The sequence below is a fragment of the Bubalus kerabau genome, chromosome 2 (assembly GCF_029407905.1).
Source record: "Bubalus kerabau isolate K-KA32 ecotype Philippines breed swamp buffalo chromosome 2, PCC_UOA_SB_1v2, whole genome shotgun sequence".
In the NCBI taxonomy this organism is placed as follows: Eukaryota; Metazoa; Chordata; class Mammalia; order Artiodactyla; family Bovidae; genus Bubalus; species Bubalus kerabau.
The window spans coordinates 191,108,505-191,133,232 of NC_073625.1; the positions used below are offsets into that span (position 1 = coordinate 191,108,505).

General features: G+C 57.1%; 1 protein-coding gene across 2 annotated transcripts in view; it reads right to left on the reverse strand.

Moving 5' to 3' along the window:
- Window positions 1–2,964: 2,964 nt before the first annotated feature.
- ITGB2 (integrin subunit beta 2) overlaps window positions 2,965–24,728 on the reverse strand; it is a 30,700-nt gene continuing 8,936 nt past the window's right edge. The window contains exons 2-16 of one of the 2 annotated variants that reach the window (XM_055569828.1): window positions 20,920–20,983; window positions 20,495–20,583; window positions 15,522–15,702; window positions 14,359–14,529; window positions 13,958–14,199; window positions 12,942–13,097; window positions 11,894–11,989; window positions 9,986–10,075; window positions 9,136–9,276; window positions 7,513–7,700; window positions 7,182–7,426; window positions 6,786–7,005; window positions 6,400–6,602; window positions 4,329–4,495; window positions 2,965–4,142 (exon numbers count right to left, since the gene is read on the reverse strand). In XM_055569828.1, the coding sequence (XP_055425803.1) occupies window positions 4,080–4,142; window positions 4,329–4,495; window positions 6,400–6,602; window positions 6,786–7,005; window positions 7,182–7,426; window positions 7,513–7,700; window positions 9,136–9,276; window positions 9,986–10,075; window positions 11,894–11,989; window positions 12,942–13,097; window positions 13,958–14,199; window positions 14,359–14,529; window positions 15,522–15,702; window positions 20,495–20,583; window positions 20,920–20,980 (2,313 nt within the window). In that variant the 5' untranslated portion in view covers window positions 20,981–20,983 and the 3' untranslated portion in view covers window positions 2,965–4,079. Of the gene's footprint in view, window positions 4,143–4,328; window positions 4,496–6,399; window positions 6,603–6,785; window positions 7,006–7,181; window positions 7,427–7,512; window positions 7,701–9,135; window positions 9,277–9,985; window positions 10,076–11,893; window positions 11,990–12,941; window positions 13,098–13,957; window positions 14,200–14,358; window positions 14,530–15,521; window positions 15,703–20,494; window positions 20,584–20,919; window positions 21,876–24,728 lie in introns of those variants that run through there. The other variant, XM_055569827.1, reaches the window with a different exon arrangement.

A 24,728-nucleotide genomic window follows, 5' to 3' on the forward strand; every position in this document is an offset into this window, starting at 1 on the left:
AATGCATTGGTTATCTCAAGGTTTGAGAATAGTTAACTTCAGGTGAAACCAGGTGTCATTATGGCAACACAGTATTTTGAGAGAAACCTCCTTTTAAATTTGTATAGAGAAGAAAAAAATATTGCTAGTTTGTTTCCTCCTGCCGCTTAAGAGAGATAAAAATGTCTGACACTTGCAGGCTGTTTCCTCGGTTTGGAGACCCCTGGCCTTCCTGCCTGTTATCCTCTCACATCCGTGGAGTTGCTTGTATAAGCGAGGTAGGATTGTGACCCTATCTGAGTCTCTAAACCTGTGTTTAAAGCAGAGAGTGAAGGAGAACACTACAGGATCTGGAGGGTGAGGCTCCAGCTGTTTTTTTCTGGTCCACAGGCTTGTGCTGCCAGGAGGAGGTTTAGCTGGAGGTTTGGGGACCAAATACCCATAAGGGACACCACCCTTATGGCAGAAAGTGAAGAGGAACTAAAAAGCCTCTTGATGAAAGTGAAAAAGGAGAGTGAAAAAGTTGGCTTAAAGCTCAACATTCAGAAAATGAAGATCATGGCATCTGGTCCCATCACTTCATGGGAAATAGATGGGGAAACAGTGGAAACAGTGTCAGACTTTATCTGGGGGGCTCCAAAATCACTGCAGATGATGACTGCAGCCATGAAATTAAAAGATGCTTACTCCTTGGAAGAAAAGTCATAACCAACCTAGATAGCATATTGAAAAGCAGAGACATTACTCTGCCAACAAAGGTCCGTCTAGTCAAGGCTATGGTTTTTCCAGCGGTCATGTATGGATGTGAGAGTTGGACTATGAAGAAAGCTGAGCGCCGAAGAATTGATGCTTTTGAACTGTGGTGTTGGAGAAGACTCTTGAGTCCCTTGGATTGCAAGGAGATCCAACCAGTCCATTCTGAAGGAGATCAGCCCTGGGATTTCTTTTGAAGGAATGATGCTAAAGCCGAAACTCCAATACTTTGGCCACCTCATGCGAAGAGTTGACTCATTGGAAAAGACTCTGATGCTGGGAGGGATTGGGGGCAGGAGAAGAAGGGGACGACAGAGGATGAGATGGCTGGATGGCATCACCGACTCCATGGACGTGAGTCTGGGTGAACTCTGGGAGTTGGTGATGGACAGGGAGGCCTGGCGTGCTGTGATTCATGGGGTCGCAAAGAGTCAGACACGACTGAGCGACTGAACTGAACTGAACTTGGGGACCAAGGGGTCAGGGCGTGGAGAGGACTGCACCTTGTTGTGAGACAGGGAATAATATCACGACTGCCTGTCTGTGTAGATGCCAATGCGCAGCAAGGGCAGGGGGACCCCACCCAGGGGGGCCCCAGAGGAAGGAGCCGCTTGGGGGAGATGCCAGACGGACTTGCCTGTCTGACACTGGGGGGTGGGGGTGGGGTTGGGGGCGTCTGCAGGGCCTCAGGGCTGGAGTGGGGCCCCTCAGTGTGCAAACCAAGTGTGAGGAGGGGCTCGCCTGCCAGGGTGGCAGGGAAGGTAAGGTCAAGACCAGGCACACGCAGAGCCACCCACATAAACCAGGTGGGGAGCAGGGATGACCTGCGACCCAGCGTTGTCTGGAAGAGAGTCCATGTTGTTCTATTGGGTTTTAACATTTTGGAAAACCAGCGCCCGGTTCTCCTGGGCGAGGAAGGATGCGGCACCACGAAGGTGGTAGAAGGTTGACCTTGGGCTGCTCTGTGTCAAGCCCGCGTACTTATGAACAGGGTAGGAAGGAGAGACGCCCGGGCGCTGGAGCGAAGGCTTCGAGGTGGGAGCGTGCCTGGGCCCTCGGCCACGTTCTGTGATTGGCGGCCGGATGGTGAGGCGGCAGAGGCCCTAGGTAGGAGGGGGAGCTCCCCCTGCAGGAGAACAGGCAGCAGTGCAGATTACTAGCGGCAGAAGCCTAGTGGGCGAAATGTGCGTGTGTGCTCAGTCGCGTGCAACTCTATGCAACCTCATGGACTGTAGTCCGCCAGTTTCCTCCATCCAACGGATTCTCCAGGCAAGAATACTGGAGTGGGTTGCCGTTTCCTCCTGCAGCGGATCTTCCGGACTCAGGGATCGACTCCTTGTCTACTGAGGCGCCCGCACAGGCAACCTCCCTCTAGTGCCACCTGGTGGGCGACGTGGGCACTTTTATTTCTTTTTTCTTGCTCATTAGAAAAGACCCTGACGCTGGGAAAGATTGAAAGCAGGAGAAGGGGACGACCCACTCCAGTGTTCTTGCCTGGAGAATCCCAGGGACTGCGGAGCCTGGTGGGCTGCCGTCTATGGGGTCTCACAGAGTCGGACACGACTGAAGCGACTTAGCAGCAGCAGAAGGGGACGACAGAGGACGAGACGGTTGGATGGCATCACCTACTCAACGGACAGTGAGTTTAAGCAAGCTCTGAGAGATGGTGAAGGACAGGAAAGACTGGCATGCTGCAGACCATGCGGTTGCGAAGAGTTGGACACGAGTGAGTGACTGAACTCAGTTCTGGACCGCATGCCCTTCTGTCTCAGCGTGCATCCTTTATCATTTCATACCGGCAGGGAGGCTACCCTGCGTGTACCTCCGTGAAGGCAGTGAGCGTCTCTCCTTTGCCCAATCTTCTCTGCAGTGACTGGCAAAGGCAGAACTTCATAAGTGCTGTTTGAATGAACTGATGTTCTTTTTAACAAAGCATTATGCTGGGGTTTTAATAAAGAATTATATATTTTAGGGAAAAATAAGGGCAAATATCATCTGAAACTATGTCTATGCATTTGAATATATATTCACAAACACGCACTCCATACTCAACATCTGTCTGCCTCTCTTAGGTCTGTGTAACATGAAGAAAGCCAGCACCAGCCGAGTTTCAGAGGATGTATTTTTTTGTTGTTTTTCTTTTTCATTTTTGGCTGTGCTGGGTCATTGTTGCTGCCCAAGGGCTTTCTCTGGTTGCCCTGAGCAGGGGCTGCTCTCTCTCTGCAGTGAGCCTGCTTCTCTTGTTGCAGAGGCTCTAGGGTACCCGGGCTTCAGTAGTTACGGTGCACGGGCTCAGCTGCCCTTTGGCATGTGGGATCTTCCTGGAGCAGGGAAGGAACCCGTGTCCCCTGTGCTGGCAGGCAGACTCCCAACTCCACAATCAGAGAAGTCCCAGAAAATATTAGCTTATGGGAGTACAGCCCTTTCCTTGGGGATCCAAGGACTGCCCCATCCTCATGGGCTCTCACTGGCCACACCTGGACCCTGACCCATACCAAGCGTACTGAGACTGGCAGATACACACAGGTCTCGGTGATCACGGTGGGACCTTCCCTCTGCTGTCATCACACACCGGGTCAACGTGACCTCCAGGTCACTCTAGAAAACAGCCCATGAGAAACACACTCAAACTCTGTCCCATCATTAGCCGAGAGCAGATGTAGACAGCAGAGAGGGGGACAGACGCCCACTTTCCCATCTTGCCTTGGCCCTACTCAGGCTCCACAATGGGACCCCCTTGGGGGGGGGTCCTGCTCCTTCTCAAAGCAGCTTATGAGGGAGACCCAGGTAGGGACAGAGAGAGGCTTGCATTGGCCACAGGTGAGGAAGGAGAAAAAGAGAACCTCATGCCCTGGCCCAGAGGCCACGCGGACCCTCAGAGTGCAGTGGTGGAGGAGCAGAGCCTGGCTCCCATGAAAGCTTCTGCACAGGAAGATTTTATTGATTTTTTTTTATTGATTGGGGGCAGCATAACCAAGGGGATGTAACTTCATACCCTGAGAAGTTCACACATAAATAATTCTTCATCAGACTGCTGTGCTAATTTTTACAAAGGCCCTGTGTGTAACCATACAAAATGTAGGCAATTCCTTCTCTGATTTGCTATCAAAAGTCATTCACATCAGAAGGGGGAGGCTGGCCCTTACCATGAGCCCATAGAATAACCTGGCCATGCCCATCATTCTGGGGCAAGAAAAGCAGTACATTTTTGGTTAACGGTGAAGTTGTCAAGCATCATCAGCCATGTCCATGAGGCAGCGGGGTCACGGCCAGCCTGCTGGAGGGGACGTGGCGAGGGGGTGTTCCCATCTGGGTGGTGCAGAAGGCCTTGTCTTCACCAGGCACCCCTAACTCTCGGCAAACTTAGGGTTCATGACTGTCGTGGTGGCACTCTTGAAAAGAGGGTTATCCTGGTGAGAAAAGCAAATGTGGCTTGTCAGCACAGGGAGGAAGGTGCTGGGCTCTGGGCCACAACAGTGTCCACTGGGGGTGGACGAGGTTCAGGGGTGGGAGTGGGGCAGGCGCACACGCCCGTGGGGACGCCTTGGCTTGGAGGGTAGGAGGTGGGCCTTCGCAGGGACCCTGAGGCCACTCACGTTGTTCCACTGGGACTTGAGCTTCTCCTTCTCAAAGCGATGGTACTCCCTGAGGTCGCTCAGGTGTGTCAGGGCCTTCCAGATGACCAGCAGGAGGATGCCGACGAGCACGACTCCCCCCACGGTGCCCCCCACGATGGCAGCGATGTTGGGGCCCTTCACACACTCTAGGGCACAGATGTGGTGTCAAGCCTGCCCCGGCTCCCAGGCCCCAGGTGTCGGCCCCGTCCCCGCACGGAGTCGAGGTCCCACTGCCAGATCTCTGTGGCAGGTAGTGAGCAAACCAGCCCCGGCCCCGGCCCCCAGACCAGGAGAGCCCAGAGCTGAGCACAAGGCCAGGCTCCGCGGTTCCCAATGAAGTCTAGAGGGCCCTTGTTTACAGAGAAGGAAAGGGGGGCCAGGGTTGCCAGTAACCAGGGCCAAATTCTGGCCTCCCACCAGGACCACACTGTATCAGAGTTTAGTGGGGACTCTCCTCATGCAAGCATTCCCGGGGAGACTCACAGCAGCAGCCTTGGGAATGGGAGGCGGGGTCCCAGTGCCCAAGGGGGCTGCACCCAGCCTCCTGCTGAGCTCAGGTGGGGGTCTCTGGACTGCCGCATGCTCACTTTGGCTGCCGACAAAGGCACCGCACTCGGTGTGAGCCCCTCCCTGTCTGCTTGGCTGAGGGCACCGGAGTCTGCGGTGCTCCCTCGTTCATCACCCTGGCCTTTCCAGGGAGCCTCGTGTCCTTAGAGACTGAACACTTTAGCCACAGCTGCCCCAAACCAGACCTGACGGCACATCTGCTCTGAAAACCCAGGGAGAGCCACCCACCCCAGCAGGCTGGGCTCTGCAGCCCCGGGGATACACAAGGGACTGGGCCCCACATGCCTTCCTGGGGGTCCTTTCCTGGGGAGGGGGAGCAGGAGCAGATTCCAGTCTTGCAAGAACCTGGGTGGACAGCTGTCACATGTCTGCTGCGGTCACCCTGGAGGCTGGCCTAGAAGCCTGTGCCCATACCCTCAGCCTCTCTGAGTGGGAAGGGTGGGGTACTCAGATCTGGTGTCCAGATGGCTCTGGGTGCTGCTGCTCCAAGCCTTACACTCATTCCCTCAGGGGTCTGTTGTTCTAAGTCCCTCCATCTCAAAATGTCATCATCACTCAATGTACCTCCTTGAAACTGACCCACCCTCTGCCCCCACTCATCACCTGTCCCTTTCGATCCTGCCCAGAGTTACATTCCAGAGCAGGCTCTGTCCATGCCACCCCCAGGGCCCCAACCCAGCCCTGCTCAGTGCCTGGGCCGGGCAGTGGCCCTTCCCAGGTGTGTGTCCGGCTTCTGAAAGCTCCTCTGAAAGCTGTTGGCAGCCTCCTTTTATGTCTGGGAAAAGACCTAAGGCTCCCCTGGACTCTCAGGGCTCCAGTAAGTGCCCATCCCGGCACCTGCAACCTTCTCCAACTATCTGCAACTGTCCTACTTAGAGATACCTTCTGACCTCTGAGCTCAGAGACAGGCCCCGCTGGAGTCTTTGCCCCTCAGAACCTGCTCATATGTCCCCAGACTGTGTCATGGGGGGACCTATGAAGACTGCGCTGGTCTCTGGGTCCTCGGCAGAGCCGGGTGACTGGCGGGTAGTGGGCATCTGGGGAAGAGAGCAGCAGCTCTGCGGGCCCCTCCAGGGCAAGGGCTGGACTTGGGTCTGGAGGTCCCCAGGATCCCCTCTGCCTGGCTCTCAGGACCCGCTCTCCAGACGCGCTCAGCTTGGGGAAGCTCTACTGTGGGACAGCCCACCGCCCACAACGACTGGGGCGGGCTGAGAGACGAGGTGGGGGCGGGGTATGGTGGGGTGCGGCGGGGGCGGGCTGAGAGATGAGGTGGGGGCGGGGTATGGTGGGGTGCGGCGGGGGCGGGCTGAGAGACGAGGTGGGGGCGGGGTATGGTGGGGGTGCGGCGGGGGCGGGCTGAGAGATGAGGTGGGGGCCGGGTATGGTGGGGTGCGGCGGGGGCGGGCTGAGAGATGCTGGGCCCGGGGGTGGGGAGCGGGTGCGCGGCGGGGACCCTTCCCGACACCCCCCCGCCCGGGCTCACCGAGCATGTCGTCCACGTGCACGTCGTATCTGTCCCGCCCGTCGCGCTGCACCAGGGTGTAGGTCATCCAGCAGCCCTCGGAGTCGCGCTCCTTGCACTTGCGGCCGGGCACCGGGCTGGACAGCAGCTTCGTCTGCCCGCACGCTGCGCTGCAGTTCTTGGCGAAGGGGCCCTTGTCGAACTTCAGGCACTCGGTGCAGGGGCTGCGGGGAGGCGGGGCGTGAGCACCGGCGGGGTTGGGAGGAGTGGCCGCCGGGAGCGGCGGGTCTGTGCAGGGCCTTCTGGGGAGGACGGGCCGCCCGCGCCCCCGCCCTGCGCGCGGGGCCGGGCAGTGGTTCTCCCCACCCACAAGGAGGTGCGAGCCCGGCGGGGCGGCGGACACTCACGCGAAGCCCGCGCAGGGCACGGGGCAGCCCGGGCACTCGCTGCACAGGGGCGGCTGGTAGCCGGCGTCGCACTGGCACACGTTGCAGCGGCATCGGCCGCGGCCGCTGCACTCGACGCCGTCCAGGTTGAGGCAGCCCTGAGTGGACTTGAGGCACTGGCACGCCGAGCCCTCATACTGCTCGTCGCACCTGCAGGTGCCGCAGAAGCAGAGCCCCCTCTCTGGAAGACAGCGCGGCCGCGGACTCAGTCCCGCCCCAGCCCTCGACCTCGCCGGACCCCATCCCCGCCCTGGAAGACAAGGCCGCCTCGGACTCAGTCCCTCCCGAGCCCCGCCCTGGCCAAAGCCCCCGGCCACATGCGGCCGAGGGTCTGTCCCGCGGCTCCCCAGCACTCACTTTCGCCCCCGCAGACTTGGCCATCGTAGCGTTCGCAGTTGACGTTGTCGCACTCGCAGAACTGGCCGTAGATCTTCTTGTTGGGCACGTCGCTCGTGTGGCACACGCACTGCCCGCAGATGCAGTCCCCCAGCCCCGAGCAGATGATGGAGCTATTGTCCTTGCGGCAGCTGCCCTCCAGCTCCTGGCTGCTCCGGCCCTGCGTCTGGCACTCGCAGTTCTTCCCGATGTAGCCGGCGTCACACCTGCGGGAATGCGGGGTCAGAGCCCTCCGGAGCGCACCCTGCTTCAGGGCGCCTGCGCCGGGGGCGGGGCGGGGCGGCGGCCTCACTTGCAGACGCCGCACTCCATCGAGCCTCTGCCGCCGCAGATGCTGCCGTCCCTGCTGGCGTCCCGGCATTGGCACTCGCACTGGGGGAGGACCCGCACGGTCACCGTGTCCGTGAAGCCCAGCGCCCGGATGGTGAAGGACTGCTGCTGGATGCACTCGGTGGCTGTGACCTTCACCTGGAAGGTGATCTGTCATGGGAACGTAGAGCTCAGGTGAGCATGGGACTCCAGGGTCATGACCCTGCTCTGATCTCCTCTGGGCAGCATGAACAAGGGCACAGCCTAGAAGGGGAAGGGCCACCACCCTCTGCTACCAGGCTGACAGGGTGCTGCCTCTGTTGGGCCAGGGAGGGAGTGGATCGAGGTGGGAGAGGGGAAGGACAGGGACATTCCAGGTGGCTCCAGGGCTCAGGAAGGGAGATGAGGGAGAAGAAGATGAGAGCTGGAAACTCAGAGATGATGGAACATGCACCCCCACCCAGCTCCCCCCACCCACCATCCTCAGGTGGCCTGGACTTGCGCGGAGGTGTCTTTAGAATTCTTTAAATCATGCATCTCTTAAAGGGATTTTAAAGTGACTTCGTATTAATAAATGATGTATATTTTCTCCAGGTATTTTGTCCTGAAGCCCGGAGGCTAAGATGTCAGAATACCATAGGAAGTCCTAGATTCTGCCTGTGAGGGTGTATCTTGAGCCTGAATGCCCCAGAAGAACTGAGCTGGCAGCACAGAGTCCCCCCTGACCCACACTGCTCTGCTGCTCAGCCCGCAGGGAGCTTCAGGGAGCACCTGCTCAGCCTCACTGCCAGTCAACGTAAGTGAGTCTCCGCCCAGTACATGAAGACAGAGCGGAAACATCAGGGAGGAATCAGGCAGTCAACACTGAGTACATTCGGATATGGATCCCCCATGAAGAGGGGCAGAGATTTCAGTCAAAATTCACATGCATTTAGTAAGTCACATATTTGAAAGAATTTCAATGTCATTCAGAAATAAAAGCAAGTATTTTGCTGAATATTAATTCACAGCTGGTGAAAGGAAACGTTGAATCATTCCTGGTCACGACAAATTTAAACTATTAGAGAAATAACTCCCTGCCTGCTTGTATTCATCTGTGTGGCCCCTGCTTTAATGTCTTTGTCAAAAAACAGGGACTTCCCTGGTGGTCCAGGGGTTGAGAATCTGCCTTCCAATGCAGGGGACTTGGGTTCCATCCCAGGTTGGGGAAATAAGATCCCACGTGCCAAGGGGCAACTAAGCCTGCTCACCACAACTGGAGAGCCCACGTGCCACAACGAAGACCTGACGCAGCCAAATAAATAAATTCATAACAATAATAACAATAAACAAAACCACAAAAATCAGGAAAATCAAACCAAAGCAGATGCCCAGAGGGGAAGGAATGCCCATTTTAGGCGTGTGGTGCTATGCCCAGCATCTGCCACCAGGGGGCGCTGGGGTCTGTCCACATCAGGCCACAGCGTTTGTGGATTTTAAAGGGAAGGAACTGCACCGGAGGTGGACAGGCCCAACCTCCTAGCTCATCCCTGGTAGGCTGTTGGCCAGGGCACACCCTCTTGCTGTCCAAGAGGAGCCCCTTCCAGAGGCTGGGAGGGAGCCTCACCGGGACGTTGATCTGAACGCCGTCGCAGTCCCCTCTGGGCTGGTCCACCTGCGATACCCTGTTACTGCAGAAGGAGTCGTAGGTGACTTTCAGGGTGTCAGGGAGGGTGCTGTGATCCAGGAAGACTCTGGAGGACAGTTTCTGTGGGGATACAGTGGTGCCATCAGACTCATCTTCCAGGCCATGGCTGGCATGCCTCTCACCTCCCCCGCCACCCACCACACATCCATGGAGAGCTCTGTGGGTGCCAGGTTACCCATGTCATGCCCCTCAAGACAGGCCAGGGGAGGGTACGGACGTGGAGACAGGTCCCAGCCCCATGAGAACAGGAGCTCAACTGTCCACTCACCACTGAAACCCCAGTGCCTGGCACAGGGCAGGAGCTGGAAAAACTGTTTAAGTGAATGAGAGAGAGACAGACACAGAGAGAGAAAAACAGAGAGACACAGAGGTAGACACAGAGAGGTGAGACAGCCCCTCCTGGACAGCATCTGGAGTTTGGGAGGGCCTGCTGGGGCTTAGGGCTCCAACAGGGCAGGAGCAGCAGACGGAGCTCCCCCACGGGGCTCCGACTTCTCCCAGAGCCACCAGCGCTTCCTGGTGTGCCCAGCGAGCTGAGCCCGTGAGGCCCTCAGGCCCTGCGGCTGTAAGAGGGCTTAACGCTCATGTTCCAGCCAAGTGCAGGAGGGCCTGGGGTGGCACCTACCGCGCCATTAACCAGGGAGGACATTGCTCCCCAGGGGAGGCGCCCGAGGGTGGCCCAGACAAGGCCGGGGCTCTCCGCATCAGATCACCGTCCTGTTGACCTGCGCTGGGGACCCCATCTTCGCTGACTGCCCAGGGGACTCACATTGTAGGCATTCTTGATAAGCTCCACCACGTTCTTGGAATCTTCAGACAGCTCCCCGACTGCAGACTTGGGGATGATCTCTGTCAGCTTCTGTCAGGGCAGAACACAGGTGGTCGTGGCCAGAACCATGGGGCTGAAGACTCCTCAGTGTCCACCCAGTTCTGTAACACCCCTGAGGGTTTCCTTCTTGCTGGTGAGATGGCCCAGACAACCCCCCACTCGACTTATTCTTGTGTACATGGTCAGTGTTGTGTGGGCAGACATTTGCTTGGTAAAACTACTTCCCCCTGGTTATTTCAAGCTGGTCACTGAAAGCAGAGCTGGGAAGACGTGCCACAGCTAGGGGCCCGCCCCACCTCGCAGATGTGACAGGCACAAACAAACCAAGGGCACAGGTCATTGTAAAATGTGGCATGAAGTCAGGAAGCGACGTGTGCCGAGCGTGTGAATGAGCTGACATAATTTCAACAATGGCTGCGTTAAACAACAGCGTGCCAGTTGACTCTGGCAGGCAGGGCCACATCCAGTCCAGGTACACCTCTGCGTAGGCAGGCCGGAGCACCGGGTCATGCAGGCAAGCCTGGGGCCAGCCTCTGGGGCCAGCCTCCAGGGCCATCTGTGCCCTCTGCCGCCACCTCTCTCCCGCTTAGCTTATCTTTCACAGGAAATTACACCATCGGTTTATCTTGCGGAGCAGAGGGCTGGGCCATGTCTGTGCCCCCAACCCTGCTGTGATGCCCTGGAATGGAGTCCAGTCCCCTCCATTTGTGGCTCACAAGGACCATCACAACCTGGCCACCCACCTTGGGCCTCCATCACCAAGCGGGTGATGCTCCTAGCTCCTAGCTCAGGACCCCGCTGGGGCTCGGGAAGTCCTCCCAGCCACCTGCTCTCCACTCAGAGCAGAAACATGTACTGAGGAGGGTCCTGCGTAAACCGTCCACACAGACCCTGGGCCTCCTAGAACCCCCCAGGAGCCCCAGGAATGGGGGTCAGGAAGCTGAGACTCAGCGAGGCCTGTGACTGCCCGGGGCCTTGCCCTTGCTGTTGGAGAGCAGGGTCCGGGGTCCATGTATTCCATCTCCAGCTCCTGCCCTCTCACCACACTGCCTTCTGGGACACAAGTGTGCTGGGACCCATGCTGCCACTCGGTGAGGAGAGATTGTTGCATCCGGTAATACGGTTGGGGACATGGTGACTGGAGGTCCTGACCTGCCGGTGCTCAGGCAACTTGTGGGGCAGTGGTCTCTCAGCTGCACCCAGCCATCAGCCCTGTGGCTTGGCCAGCTCCCATCACCCACCCCTGGCCACTTATCCCTCCTCCCTCGGTGTCCCCTGCATCCTGTGCCCGAGGTGGGGCCCCGAATGCTGACGGCGGGTGAGGCTGGTCCCACCGTCGGGCCTGCAAGTGTCCCACACAGGCACAGCAGGTCACAGGCAAGAGGAAGGAGCCTGGGACTTAGGTGAGGAGAGGGGCCAGGAGGCGCCCCCAGCCCATCACATCCAGAGGCCACCACGCTGAGCCCAGCAGACGAAAACACAAGACAGCAAGTAAAACAGCCCTTCAGTGACCGGCAGAGGGGAGAAGTGCTGATGTGCAAATGTACTTGGACACAAAACAAGGAACTTCTCCTGATGAGAAGAATGGGACCTGCAGACTGAAAGGGTTTGCTATGTTGTAGCAAAACCACTGCAGACTCAAAGGGTTTGCTATGTTGTAGCAAAACCACGATCACTGAGCCACAGGGACCTGTCAGCTCCTCCTCCACAGGGCTCACTGCCTGGGGCCGCCCACATGGCCTCGGCCAGCACACCCAATGCAGAAGCAGCACTCAGTCTGATCACCCCAGATTTTGTCACTCTTCAGCTGCAACACCTTGTCCTGCCAGGCTGCTCAAGCCCACTTACCTCGTACGTTTTCACCATCTTCTTGGTTACCGCAAAGATGGGCTGGATGTTGCTTTCTGCCAGTTTGTGTGCCAGCTGGCCCACCGATGGGTAGTCCTAGAGAGGAGACCCCCGGTCAGATGGCCCTGAGGCTGGGGACAAGCCATCCAGGCCACCCATCAGCTCCTACAGGCAGAAGTGACTGCCCAGAGTGCAGAGGCTCCACCCTGCTTGTGCTGTGATGCGGCTGTTCCCAGCGATGTTTGCAAACATGTAAGAGAGTGGGATTAGTAGGGAAATGGACAATACTGAAATACACTCAATAAAATATTAAAAGTTGTGGTGTGCTTCTTGATCAATGCACCAAAAAAGAAGCCCAGTGACAAGTATCGGCTCACAGACCCTCAGCGTGGAGATGAGTGAGCAGCACTTCGCTGTGTCTGAGCTGTAGGGCCGAGATCACAGACGCTGCATGCCAGCATGCGCTTAGTCACTCAGTCGTGTCCAACTCTGTGTGACCCCATAGACTGTAGGCCGCCAGGCTTCTCTGTCCATGGGATTCTCCCGGCAAGAATACCAGAGTGGGTTGCAATTTCCTCCTCCAGGGGATCTTCCTAACCCAAGGATCGAACCCGTGTCTCTTGTGTCTCCTGCCTTGCAGGTGGATTCTTCATCCGCTCAGCCAGTGGGGAACAGCGCAGTGGTGCCTATTTTCATAGCTGTCTCATGTACAATTTCAGACAGAAGCTCACAGGAACCTCAGATGTCACATTCATCCTGTCCCAGTCGGTGGGCCCCTGAGAGCTGCCTCCACCACCTCCCGCCTCAAGTCTGCAGGCTGCAGGTGGAGGGCCCCAAGGGTCCCACCTCTGAAATCCTCTGCAGCTCCAGGGATTACAATGCCAGCAGACCAGGAAATTCTACCCTCTCGGTGCCATGAAAGCACCTCCCTGGGAGCGAGGGCCCCTTCTTGCCCCTCTGGACCCCAGGCTGGGAGTGAGCCTGCATCCCTGCTCCCCTGGGGCAGACCCACACCCTCCCACCTCCCACCCCAGGACACTGCACTCACAAATTCGTTGCTGCTTTTGTACAGGTTGTCTTCCAGGTGGCAGCGGCCGTCATTGGGGGTGAGGATGGCACCCAGCTTTCCATCGCCCGCAAAGTGGAACCCATCGTCTGTGGCAAACACCAGCAGCCTGGTGACATTGCGCCAGCCGATTTCCTCCTGACAAAGAGACGGTGGGGGTGACCTGCCTCAGTTTCCCCAGTGGGGCCCCCACAGACTGCAGGAGCCGAGGCTGAGCTTGCTATGGGGGCCTTGTGTGCCCCCAACACCTGGGTTTTCTAGGGAGCACGGGGACCACAGAAGGTCCCAGCTGCTCGACTCAGGGTCCTGTGTCTGCTGCAGATCCCAGCGCTCAGGGGAACCCGAGAAGTGTCTGCAGGGTGACAGCCTCCCTGATGCCTGGGCGGGTGTGGGACACCGAGGGGATAGGAATGCACATTCACATCTGAACACTGCATCCTCCATGCCCAGTCAGCTCAGATCTGGGAGCACCTCCTAAGGAGATGCTCCCAAAGAAGAAAAAATACTTAGAAATGTTTATCTCAGTGGAAAAGCACTGCCAACACAGGAAAACGGCCATGGACACTGGGGTGAGGGGGTGATGGAGGCGGGCACGTCAGCAACACGCGTCATGAACCATGATAATCACACAGACGTGAAAGTCTGGGTCTATGAGGCAGGGCGGTGTGCCCAGGGACCAGAGCACCTGGAGGGCTGGGATCCCATCTGTGAAGGCGACAGGACTGCGTGGCTAAATGGGATCGACGCGCTGCAACACTGACGTCACAGATACAGCGCGGGACAGGACCACGTGGGGAGGGGTCAGCAGTGGCCGGGGGGTGGCCGGCACTGACACCGAAACCACATAACCGTGGGCGAGCCTGGCCAGGATGCCCTTATTCTCTGAGGGGCTCTGGAAGTAGGGGGACTGCCAGGATCGGGCGGCAAAGGGGTCTTGCTTTCCAGGGTCATTTCCTCGTATTTGGGCTTCAGAAGGTTTGCTCAGGACAGAGCCTCACCGGGCACGCGGCCACCTGCATCATGGCATCCAGCCCACCCTCAGGGGCGTCCAGGTTCCCCGAGATCAGCTGCTTCCCGACTTCTGTCTCGAACTGTTTGGAGTTGTCGGTGAGCTTCAACACGTGCCTGAAGGCGAACGGGGGCTGGCACTCCTTCTCCTTGTTGGGGCAGGGGTTCCGCAGCTTCTCGGGGTGCGTGTTGACGAATGGGAGCACCGTCTTGTCCACGAAGGACCCGAAACCTGGGGGACAGTGAGGGGCCATGAGCCTCTTACCAGAGCGGGGTAGGAAGGCCCGGCACGTGGGGAGGGGCCTGGCGTCCTGCCCTCGGGGTGCAGAGGTGCAGAGGTGCCTGGGACCGGGGCTTGGGGGTTCAGGGGAAAATGGAGTAGCTGCCTCACCAATGCGGCCCGACTCGGTGATGTCGTTGAGGGCCCGGAGCAGGTCACCCCCCAGCTTCTTGACATTGATGAGGTCGTCCACCATGGAGTAGGAGAGGTCCATCAGGTAGTACAGGTCGATGGGGTAGCCCTTGGCCCTCCGGAAGGTCACGTTGAATGCAGCTGCCTGACCTGCCAGGATTTGGGAGAGAGTCAAGGTGTACCACCTGGTCTGGGGGTGGGAGGTTTTGGGGGCACTGATGCCTCTGCAGGCCTCAGAACCCTCAGGACTCCCCCATTCTCTGAGGCTGGTGGATAAGACGCAGGACGCCTATTCAGACCCCAATTTCAGGCAAAGCGCACGTTCTGACATAGAAGACCATCTGGATACAAGACATGCTGGATACAAGAAGATATAAGATGTGGTCATTGTTTATCCAGCACTGTTGAGATTCAGTTCTACCTGGATCTCTCTGGGTCTCCCTGGTAAGGCCTTCTCTACCACCAGCCGCTAAGCAAACCTGCCAGGGCCCAAAAGGGCTCCCTGGCCATCCTGGGGACACCCCCCCCCCCCACTTCCTCACTCACAGCTGCCCTGGTTTCTGCTCCTCGTCATCTTAGTCACCGCCTGCATTGTAATGACTTCTTTCCTTGTCAATACAGATAGCCTGTGTCCCCAGCTCTCAGGTAGGTGCCTGGCACACAGCTGGTGCTCGACAAAGCCATGACCATCAAGTCCCCTCTGCCAGCCCGCCTTCCAGCATCAGCTCCCCCATGTGGCTGCCCCAGCCCTGCCCAGGGCCGTCCACCAGAACCCCCTGCTGTTCCACCAAGCCACCTTCCTGAAGGATGTTTCTTGGAATGCTAGCAGAGAGCTGTGTCCTAAACCTGGGTCTGTGGTCGAGTCAGGTGGGCAACATTGATTCAAAGGTTTACTTGGGTTCCTAGCTTACAGGCCTTATGAGAGCCTTCACTCAGCCAAATAATACCTCATCTTCTTAGACAGGGATACAGGAGTGTTTTCCAGATGGTTTATTCTCCCTTTTTTTAGGACGTAGAACTCAGCGCTAAAAGCGAGACTAGGCACCAGCTGCAGATGGGGCATTGGGGACATCCTCCTGGGGCAGGGACACATGGATACACACGCCATTAGGGCTGGCCCACCCCTAGCCAGCCAAGCCTACCTGGTCTCAGGTAGAGCGTCACTTCCTGTGGGGACAGCTGCTTCTGTCTGCCCGCCTGGCTGTCCCGGGTCTCAGCAAGGCTCTTGGGTTCCATGATGTCATCAGCTGGGCAGCCCTTTGACAGCAGCTCCGCCCGTGTGTCACAGCGAAGGGAGTCGGGCTCCCCTTGCCCTGTGAAGTTCTGGGGGAGGCAGGGGTCAGGGGTAGCACAGAGGAAATATGGGAGCCCACACTGTGGGTGCTGTGCCAGGCTGACCCCCTCATTTGCTCCACTGTTCAGGAAGAGGTCCCTGCGGGGTGGGGCGGGGATGGGGGGAGCTGGGCAGCCTCTTCACAAGGCTCGGGGTCGCAGGAGAGCCTGGCACCAGCGGGCTTCTCCCCACAGCCTCCAGCAGTGGAAGCAGCTCAGGGCCAGCATCTCAGCTCCAGGCGGACCCATGGGTACCCTCCAGGGCCCATCGAGCAACTGGCCCAGGTTTTCAACCCCTTCCTCAGCAGTGCTTGCTGGCAGGGAGTGGCTCTCTCCTGAGGGAACGCAGGTGCCCCTCTTGGCCTACCAGTGAATGCCCAGGCACCCCGGAAACCCGGAATAGAGGCCAGGGCTCTGGGCCAAGTAGATCAGAAGGAAAAGACAGGGGGCAGCGTGGGGGTCCTGGGTCCAGGGCACTTTCCTCATGACCACTCTGCCCCCATGAAGGCCCCCTGGATGTCGCTGCAGCAGGGAGAGCCAAGGGGCCGCATCGGTGGGTCTGGCTTCCTCCCACAGAGGGAGACTAGGGGATAACAACCAGACAGCCCTGAGAGGAGGCACTCAACATGCTGGCAAATTTGGAAAACTCAGCAGTGGCCACAGAACTGGAGAAGGTCAGTTTTTATTCCAATCCCAAAAGGCAATGCCAATGACTGTTCAAACTACCGCACAACTGCACTCATCTCACATGCTAGCAGGGAGAAGGCAATGGCACCCCACTCCAGTGCTCTTGCCTGGAAACTCCCATGGATGGAGGAGCCTGGTAGGCTGCAGTCCACAGGGTTGCTAAGGGTCGGACACGACTGAGCGACCTCACTTTCACTTTTCACTTTCATGCATTGGAGAAGGAAATGGCAACCCACTCCAGTGTTCTTGCCTGGAGAATCCCAGGGACGGGGGAGCCTGGTGGCTGCTGTCTATGGGGTCGCACAGAGTCGGACACGACTGAAGCGACTTAGCAGCAGCAGCAGCAGCAGCACACACTAGCAAAGTAATGCTACAAATCCTCCAAGTTATGCTTCAACAGTACATGAACTGAGAACTTCCAGATCTTCAAGCTGGATTTAAAAAAGGCAGAGGAACCAGAGATCAAATTGTGAACATACCTTGGATCATAGAAAAAGCAAGAGAGTTCCAGAAAAACATCTACTTTTGCTTCATTGACTACACTAAAGCCTTTGACTCTATGGATCACAACAAACTATGGAAAATTCTTAAAGAGATGAGAATACCAGGCCACCTTACCTGCCTCCTACGAAGTTTGTATGCAGGTCAAGAAGCAACAGTTAGGACCAGTCATGGAACAACAGACTAGTTACAAATTGGAAAAGGAATACGTCAAGGCTGTATATTGTCACCCTGCTTATTTAACTTATATGCAGAATACATCATGCGAAATGCCAGGCTGGAGGAAGCACAAGCTGGAATCAAGATTGCTGGGAGAAATATCAATAACCTCAGATATGCAGATGACACCACCCTTATGGCAGAAAGTGAAGAAGAACTAAAGAGCCTCTTGATGAAGGTGAAAGAGGAGAGTGAAAAAGTTGGCTTAAAACTCAACATTCAGAAAACTAAGATCATAGCATCCAGTCCCATCATTTCATGGCAAATAGATGGGGAAACAGTGACAGTCTTTATTTTCTTGGACTCCAAAATCACTGCAGATGGTAACTGCAGCCATGAAATTAAAAGACACTTGCTCCTTAGAATAAAAGCTATGACCAACCTAGACAGCATATTAAAAAACAGAGACATTACTTTGCTGACAAAGTTGTGTATAGTCAAAGTTATGGTTTTCCCAGTAGTCATGTATGGATGTGAGAGTTGGACCATCAAGAAGGCTGAGAGCTGAAGAATTGATGCTTTTGAACTATGATACTGGAGAAGACTCTTGAGAGTCCCTTGGACTGCAAGGAGATCAAACCAGTCAATCCTAAAGGAAATCAAGCCTGAATATTCATTGGAAGGACTGATGCTGAAGCTCCAATATTTTGGCCACCTGATGCAAAGAGCTGACTCATTAGAAAAGACCCTTGTGCAGGGAAAGATTGAAGGCAGGAGGAGAAGGGGACAACAGAGGATGAAATGGTTGAATGGCCTCACAGACTCAATGGACATGAGTTTGAGCAAGCTCTGGGAGATGGTGAAGGACAGGGAAGCCTGTTGTGCTGCAGTTCATGGGGTCACAGAGTCAGACATGGCCGAGCCCCTGAACAACCAACAAGGAGGCCAGAGAGCTCAGGGGGCAGGGCCAGGCTAAAGGGGCGTGGTCACTAGGGGGGTGGTGCTTCCTGAGCTGCCTCTGTACTGGCTTCACTTTTGAAACCCTATTAAAGATTTTATTGCTGCGTGCCTGCGAGCTGCTTAGTGTCTCAGCCGAGTCTGACTCTTTGCGACCTTATGGGCTGTAGCCCGCCAGGCTTTTCTGTCCATGGGGTTCTCTAGGTAAGAATACTGGAGTGGGTTGCCATTTCCTCCTCCAGGGGATCTTGATCCAGGGATGGAACCTGCATCTCTTGCATCTCCTGTGTTGGCAGGCAGATTCTTTACCACTGAGTCACCCTGGGAAGCCCACTTCAAGTGTTAGGGAAGTAAAATTAACAGGAATGGGGAGGGAAAAAAATCCCTAAAATGGAATCTGCTCAGAAGCAATTTAGCCTAACTGCATTTCAGATGCAAACGAGAAGCTCACAGGAGGGAAGGGAGAAACCCACTCTGAGGAGGGGCTTTGCAAGCTGGACTGTGACTGCATGCCAGCAGAAGAGCACGCAGACCACACCCATCTCCTCCCTGCAGTGCTGTGGGTAGCAACTCTGTAACCACTTCCCCGGAGTCAAAGAAGGAGGAAATGTGGAAATGTATTGTGGATGTTGGGAGCCTGGCTTCTCATGAAGGGAACCAGGAACCCTCTGGTGGTGGCCAGGCAAGTGCCAAGGGGCCAGGAGCGCCTGCTGATCCCAGAGAGAGAGCTCAGGAAGTGATGCTGGGGTGTGCTAGTCGGGCACAGGGCTAGCCCCAGGGCTCCCATGGCCAAATGGGGAACAATTTGAGCTTCAAAATGACAAAGTGAAAGTGATACCTTATAAGCTACGGAGTAACAGAAACATCTATGGGTCCACACCGATGAGAAAGAGAGAGGGAGAGTGCAGGAAGGAAATATTCCTCTTACATTAGGAGCCATTGGAGGGAGTCATGAACAGGAATGTCACCATTCTGCAACCATCCCAGTGATAACTGATTCAGGCTCCCATCAACCGATGAACACTAGAGTGAGTGGGTGTAGGCTACAAGGGAAGCAGAGTGCTTCCTGGCTTCAGAGCATCTCCCCACAAATTACTTACTAATTGCAAAGGGGAAATACTGGCATCACAGTGGAGAGTCTGGCAGACGATTCCCTCAGCTGAGTGGTCTAGGCTGTCATCGCCCGTACTAGGACAGAATGACAGCCGAAGCCCTGGGGGTTCCTGCTGAAAGGCCCACCCCAGGCTGTGTCAGAGGGAACGCCAGACAAACCCACACGAGGGACATTCTGCAGAACTGCTGTTCTGAACTCTTGAGAAATGTCAAGGATGTGAAAGACAAAGAAATCTGAGGAAAGTTCCAGGTTTGAGGAGATAAAGAGACATTCGAATGCAATGTGCAATCCTGGATTATAATATTGACCAGTGAGGCAGGGATGATAGCGAAGACATTATTGGAACAATTGGCAAAATTTGTACAAGGTGTGTAAATTTGTCTTTTTATTTATTTTACTTATTTATTATTTTGGCTGCACTGGGCCTTTGCTGGGCATGGGCTTCAGTAACTGTGGTCACGGGCTTCGTTGCTCCACGGCCTGTGGGATTTTCCCAGACCAGGGATTGAACTGTGTCCCCTGCATTGGCAGGTGGACTCTTAACCACTGGGCCACCAGCGAAGCCCCGAGCTGTGTAAATTTGATCAGAGTAAAGTACTGTGTTAAATTTCCAGGCTTTGATAAATGCATTGTGGTTTTGTAAGTAAATACCTTGTTTTTGAGAAAGTCCCTAGAAACCTTAAGGGACAAAGGGGCTCGTGTCTGCAATCTACTCTCAAACAATTGAGAAAAAATAATAATGTGTGTGCACGCATGTGTTTCCAAACAGACCTGCAGTGTCTGAACCTCAGGGATCTCCAGGGGGAGAGAATGGTCAGGATCTCGGGAGTCCCCAGGGAAGGGGTCCTCCGAAGGAGGAGGTGGAGCTCCCCTACATCCTGGCTGTCCTGGGCCTTTGCCTTTTTCCCCAGAGGGTCTTGCAAGTAAAACATGAAGTAAGGAGAGCAGAGAGTTCAGGACCCAGTAGGGAGCTTCCCCACTCCTCCCGGTTCTGGGAGCGAATGGCTAGCGGGGAGCCAGGGCTGCAGCAGCTCCTCCCACACATATCTCTCCCTTGTCTGGCCCAGGGCTCCTGCCTCCAGGGCCCAACGAGCTGCACCTGGCCCGACCCAGAAGTTTCACTCAGATCTGCCTCTGCCAGGCTGCCTGGGGACACCACTGTGTCTGCCTGTCTGTCTGCCTCTCTGACAACGCTGCGTCCCTGGCCTGCTCCTGCCCCACTGGGAAGCAGAGTGATGGTGCTTCTGGGGGCCGGCAGTTTCAGAGGCAGAGAAGGGGCTCCAGCCCAGGAGGAGGGAAGAAGGGAAGGGCAGGCTGGGTGAGAGGACCCTCAGGGTGGCTGACACCATTCAGCGAGGCTCTTACCAGTTTCTGGCACCAGGCGCAGCCGGGGCCGGACTCGATGCAGTCCCGGCAGGTGCTGACCTTGTACTTGGTGCACTCCTGGGACAGGACTGGGAGAGAGACACGGGCTGGTAAGCTGGCACTGGTCGACCCCCCTCTCCCAGAGATGGCGGGCCTTCCAAGGGCAGCAATGAGGGGCTGGGGGCTGTGAATGGATGACCAAGCCCGCAGGCAAGGGTGGTGGAGAACGAGGGCCAATGGGAGGATCAGGAAGCAGGGAGGAAACCAGGGCCAACGGGATGCTGTCTTCAGGAGGGTGGGGCCCAGGTCAGCCCCAAGTAGAGGGGCAGGGGAGGGCAGAGCAGGGCCCTTCCTAAGGCCCCACCCAGGAGGGTGCAAGGGTGGGTCCCGCTCTTCCCGGGAGGAGCCGCCCCCGTGGGACTTACCGGACTGGAGGGCGAGCAGGCCCGCTAGGAGCAGCGCCCGCTGGGGGCGCTGGCGCAGCATGTCCTGAGGAGGGAAGGGGCAGTGACACAGCCTCAGACCCGACTCTGGGCCTGGAGACACAGAGTTGGGAGGCCCCGTCCCTGCTGCTGAGGACTGCTCAGCGGTGGGGTGGGGCCCACACAGGTCAGTCTCCCCGACCCCCTCACCCAGGCTTTGTGACCAGAAGGGGTGGAGGCCTGAGCTGGTCACGTGCTCCACTCCGCTGAGCCATCTTGACCTCCAAGGGTGAGCAGGGAGTGGGCTTCCTGCCAGTGACACACACACACACACACACACACAGACACACACACACACCCCACAGGTGTGCCTGAGGGGTGGCATGCTCTGGGTCAGGGCCCTGTATCACCTTTGTGGCCCTGAGTCCTCAGCGATTTGAGCTGAGCTTGGAGCAGAGACTCGGTGTGCCCAGGCCTCCTGGCAGGAGGCAGGACCAGGATTGTGCTGGCTGCCTGATGGACGCCTGCCCCCAGGGCGAGGAGGTGTGACTGGACAGGCCCTGCCCACCCCATCCTCTGCCTGCCTCTTGTTTACAGAAAAGCTGTGGTCTCCCAGGCCTGGCTGGAGAATTAATGATCAAAGGATGTGAATGTGTAGTAACAGCAGCAGTTGGGCCGGGAGAACTGGTAAGAATTTAAACAGTAATTCAGCCATGTGGCAGTCACAGAAGCTTTAGTTTCTCCCTTAAGTACCTAGATAACAGTCTCTGAGATACATTTCCTAGGTTGTTTTACAGAAGCTAAAATCCCCACCAAACAGAAGGAGCTGATTGAATGATGACCATGAACACACGGCCCCGGGACCTACTGGATCCTGAAGACTGATAATGTTAACCCCTGTGATCCTGCCCTATTACCTCATCATCAACCAATCAGAGAGCTGGACACAAACTGATCGCATACTCTGCTAAGCCCCCTCCCCCCTTTTGGCTTTAAAAATGCTTTGTCTAAATCTTCGAGGAGCTCGGGGATTTGGGGGTGGGGCCTGAGCCACAGTCTCTTTGCTCGGCCCTGCAGTAAGCGTTTCGCTGCTCCAAGGTGTTTCGGTTTGCCTGGCCTCACTCTGCACCGGGCACTGGAGCTTGGGCTAGTGGCCAGTGCACAGCCCTGCAGAGCCGGCACCTGCCTTACCTGCAGCCACCAGCTGCAGGCCACCGCTATTGTGTTTTTCTTATTCCGCACCTGCTGTCCTTAGAAACCCAGCACCTGGAGTGAGGCTGGACTGGGCGTTGGGTCATCACTGACTGGTCCTGATGCTCCCCAGGCACTGTGGCGGGGCGGGGTGGGAGGCTGGTATGCTGGCTCTGGCACTGCGTCTTGGAGGTGGAGGCAGCACCTTCAAACCCACTGCCTGCTGCGCCCTCGGGGAGTTGCTGCCCACCCCCTCCCTGGAAGTGCCCCAGGGACCCAGGTCCGGACCAAAGTGACAGACTTCCTCCAGCTCAGCTTCCAGGAGGGATGGCAGGGCTTCCTGGGCACATGAGCCCCCAGGTCTGAGAAACCTGTAGGGCTGCGGCCTTTTAATCTGATACCAAGAGAGTGGAGAGAGTGCTGAGAAGCCAGCAAACCAGAGGCAGCGGACAGGAAGTGGGTGTGTTTTATCAGAAACCAAGATCAAGCCAAGAGGAACAAGCTCGCCCTGAATACCTTGCCCAGTGCACTGCTGATGGTGTTGGCCAGCGCGGGGGCCTCGGGGTCCCAGATCTGGGTCCGCAGAGGCTCCGGCCCAAGGTGTGCTTGTGTGGCGGGCCACGTGGCCCCTGCTGTGGCCCCTGTTGTGGCCCCTGCTGTGGCCTGTGGGTTCTGGGTGCCCGTGGGGTGGGTTGTGCCCGAGCCTCTGCTCTCGCATAACCTCTGCATGTGTACCAGGGGCTCTGGGTGGAGGAGGACCCCAGGGTGCCCCTGGGAATTCCCAGTCCTTTTGAGTTCCACCCAGCCTCACCCTGCTGTCTTTTCGGAGGGACCTTGCTCCCTGGTCCCTGCCAAATTTACAATCAGGAGCTAGAAGTGTCAAAATGGAACTGTGATCCTTCCTGTTCAGGTCAAAAGCAGAACTCACGCCCTGCTCTGGCCTCCAGGGTCTCAGAGTGGAGCTAGGAAGAAGTTTCAGTTCACTGCATGCCCACCCATTTGTGAAAGCCTGGAGTTGCCCCAGAGTTCTCCCAGTCCCTTCAGGTTTCACAGCCGGGTGGCCTGTGGGGCCAGTGTGTGCCCGTGACCTCAGCTGACCAGGGCACTGCCAGATCAGGGCGGCCTCAGGAGAGCACTCCACATCTGAGCCAGAAGTGGCTCCAAGTAGAGGAGGGGGAGCCCCCACCCCAAGTGCCCCAACCATGCATGTGGCCTAGTAGGGGGGCTATAACCCCAGCTCTCCATGCTTGCTCCTGTGGCCACAGACAGAACCCCAAAGGGTCAGCTGGCAGGTAACCCCATCCTGGCCTATGGAAGCTAAGGCCCCTCAGCACCAGGCTGCGGACCCTGAGCTGCTCACAGCTGGAGCCCCTCCCACACAGGGGGGATGGCGAGGGCGGGGAGAGAGGAGGGGAGCCAATCACAGCTGGAGTGGTGCCCCTGGAGCCCCTGCCACCTGGAGGGAAGGGAGTGCACCTCGGTTAGGCAAGACAACCCACAGGCCGCAGGTCCTTCCCTTGACCGCAGGAAGCTAGTTGGGGGGGGGGGTCTGTCCCCACAAGTGTCGTCCCCACTCGCTTCCTCACTCAAGCATTGGGACATCCTCTGCCAAAGGCTCTAGCCTGGCCCCGGTGTCCACAGCCCCTCAGGGACAGGACACCTGGACACATGGCAGCTCTGGGAGCTGAGGGCGGCCAGCCGGGAGCAGAGGCAGGGCCTGCAGCCAGCCCTGTGCTCAGCTGCAGGCAGAGGTCACAGCACCCGTGCCCCACGGCCAGGACTGGCTACCGGAGCCTTGATGCCTGAAATCAGCATTGCGGGGCTTTGCAGACCGAGACCCCTCTGGGTGCCGACGGCTCAGGTCAGTGTCAGTCCGGGTCCCCCAGTAACACGCTCTGCCTCAGCTCTCTGTGTGCCTGGAGGGACTCGCGGGCCTGGACCAGCTTGAAGAGCCCTCATGTACTTGGGGCACTGACTCAGCTGGGACAGCTGGTCCAAGAGCAAGGAGGAGGGGCTCCAGCCGGCTACCCGAGCCCAGGTGGTGTGGTGCCTCCCTGATGACGTGCCAGCCTGCAGGCTGCACTGCACGCTCCTCAGATCAAAGGGCAGCTCCAAAGATCAAGGTGCAAAACCCCAAGTCCAGGCAGGTTCAGAAACCCAAGGCCACTCCCACCCCACCACCACCCCACAACCCACTGCCACTGGCAAGGATTTTGCATCAGAGTCACCCTTGAGCTTGACCTTGCCCAGCAGGGGGGCGCTGGTGCAACTGAGTGCAACCACAGGAAGTGGTTCATCTGGAGACCCCGGGCGCCCTGAGGATTACCCTTCACAGTGGACAGAGCTCTGAGCTTCAGGGACTGAGACTCAAAAGAAAAACTGAATCTATTCCTTTCAAACCCCACACACGCCACAAAACCCCATAGTTCATATTTGGTAAAAGACAAGAAAAAGAGGAAACATCAACAAAGGGAGAAAAGTTTGAGCAAGAGGCAGTGGGAGGCCCACATCCGAGGCAGGGCGAGCTGATGTCAGATCAGCTTCCTGTCAAAGACAAAGTCTCTGCCAAAGTGCAGACCCCTAGATGAGGCCCCTCTGACTGCCATCAGAGCCTGCCATAA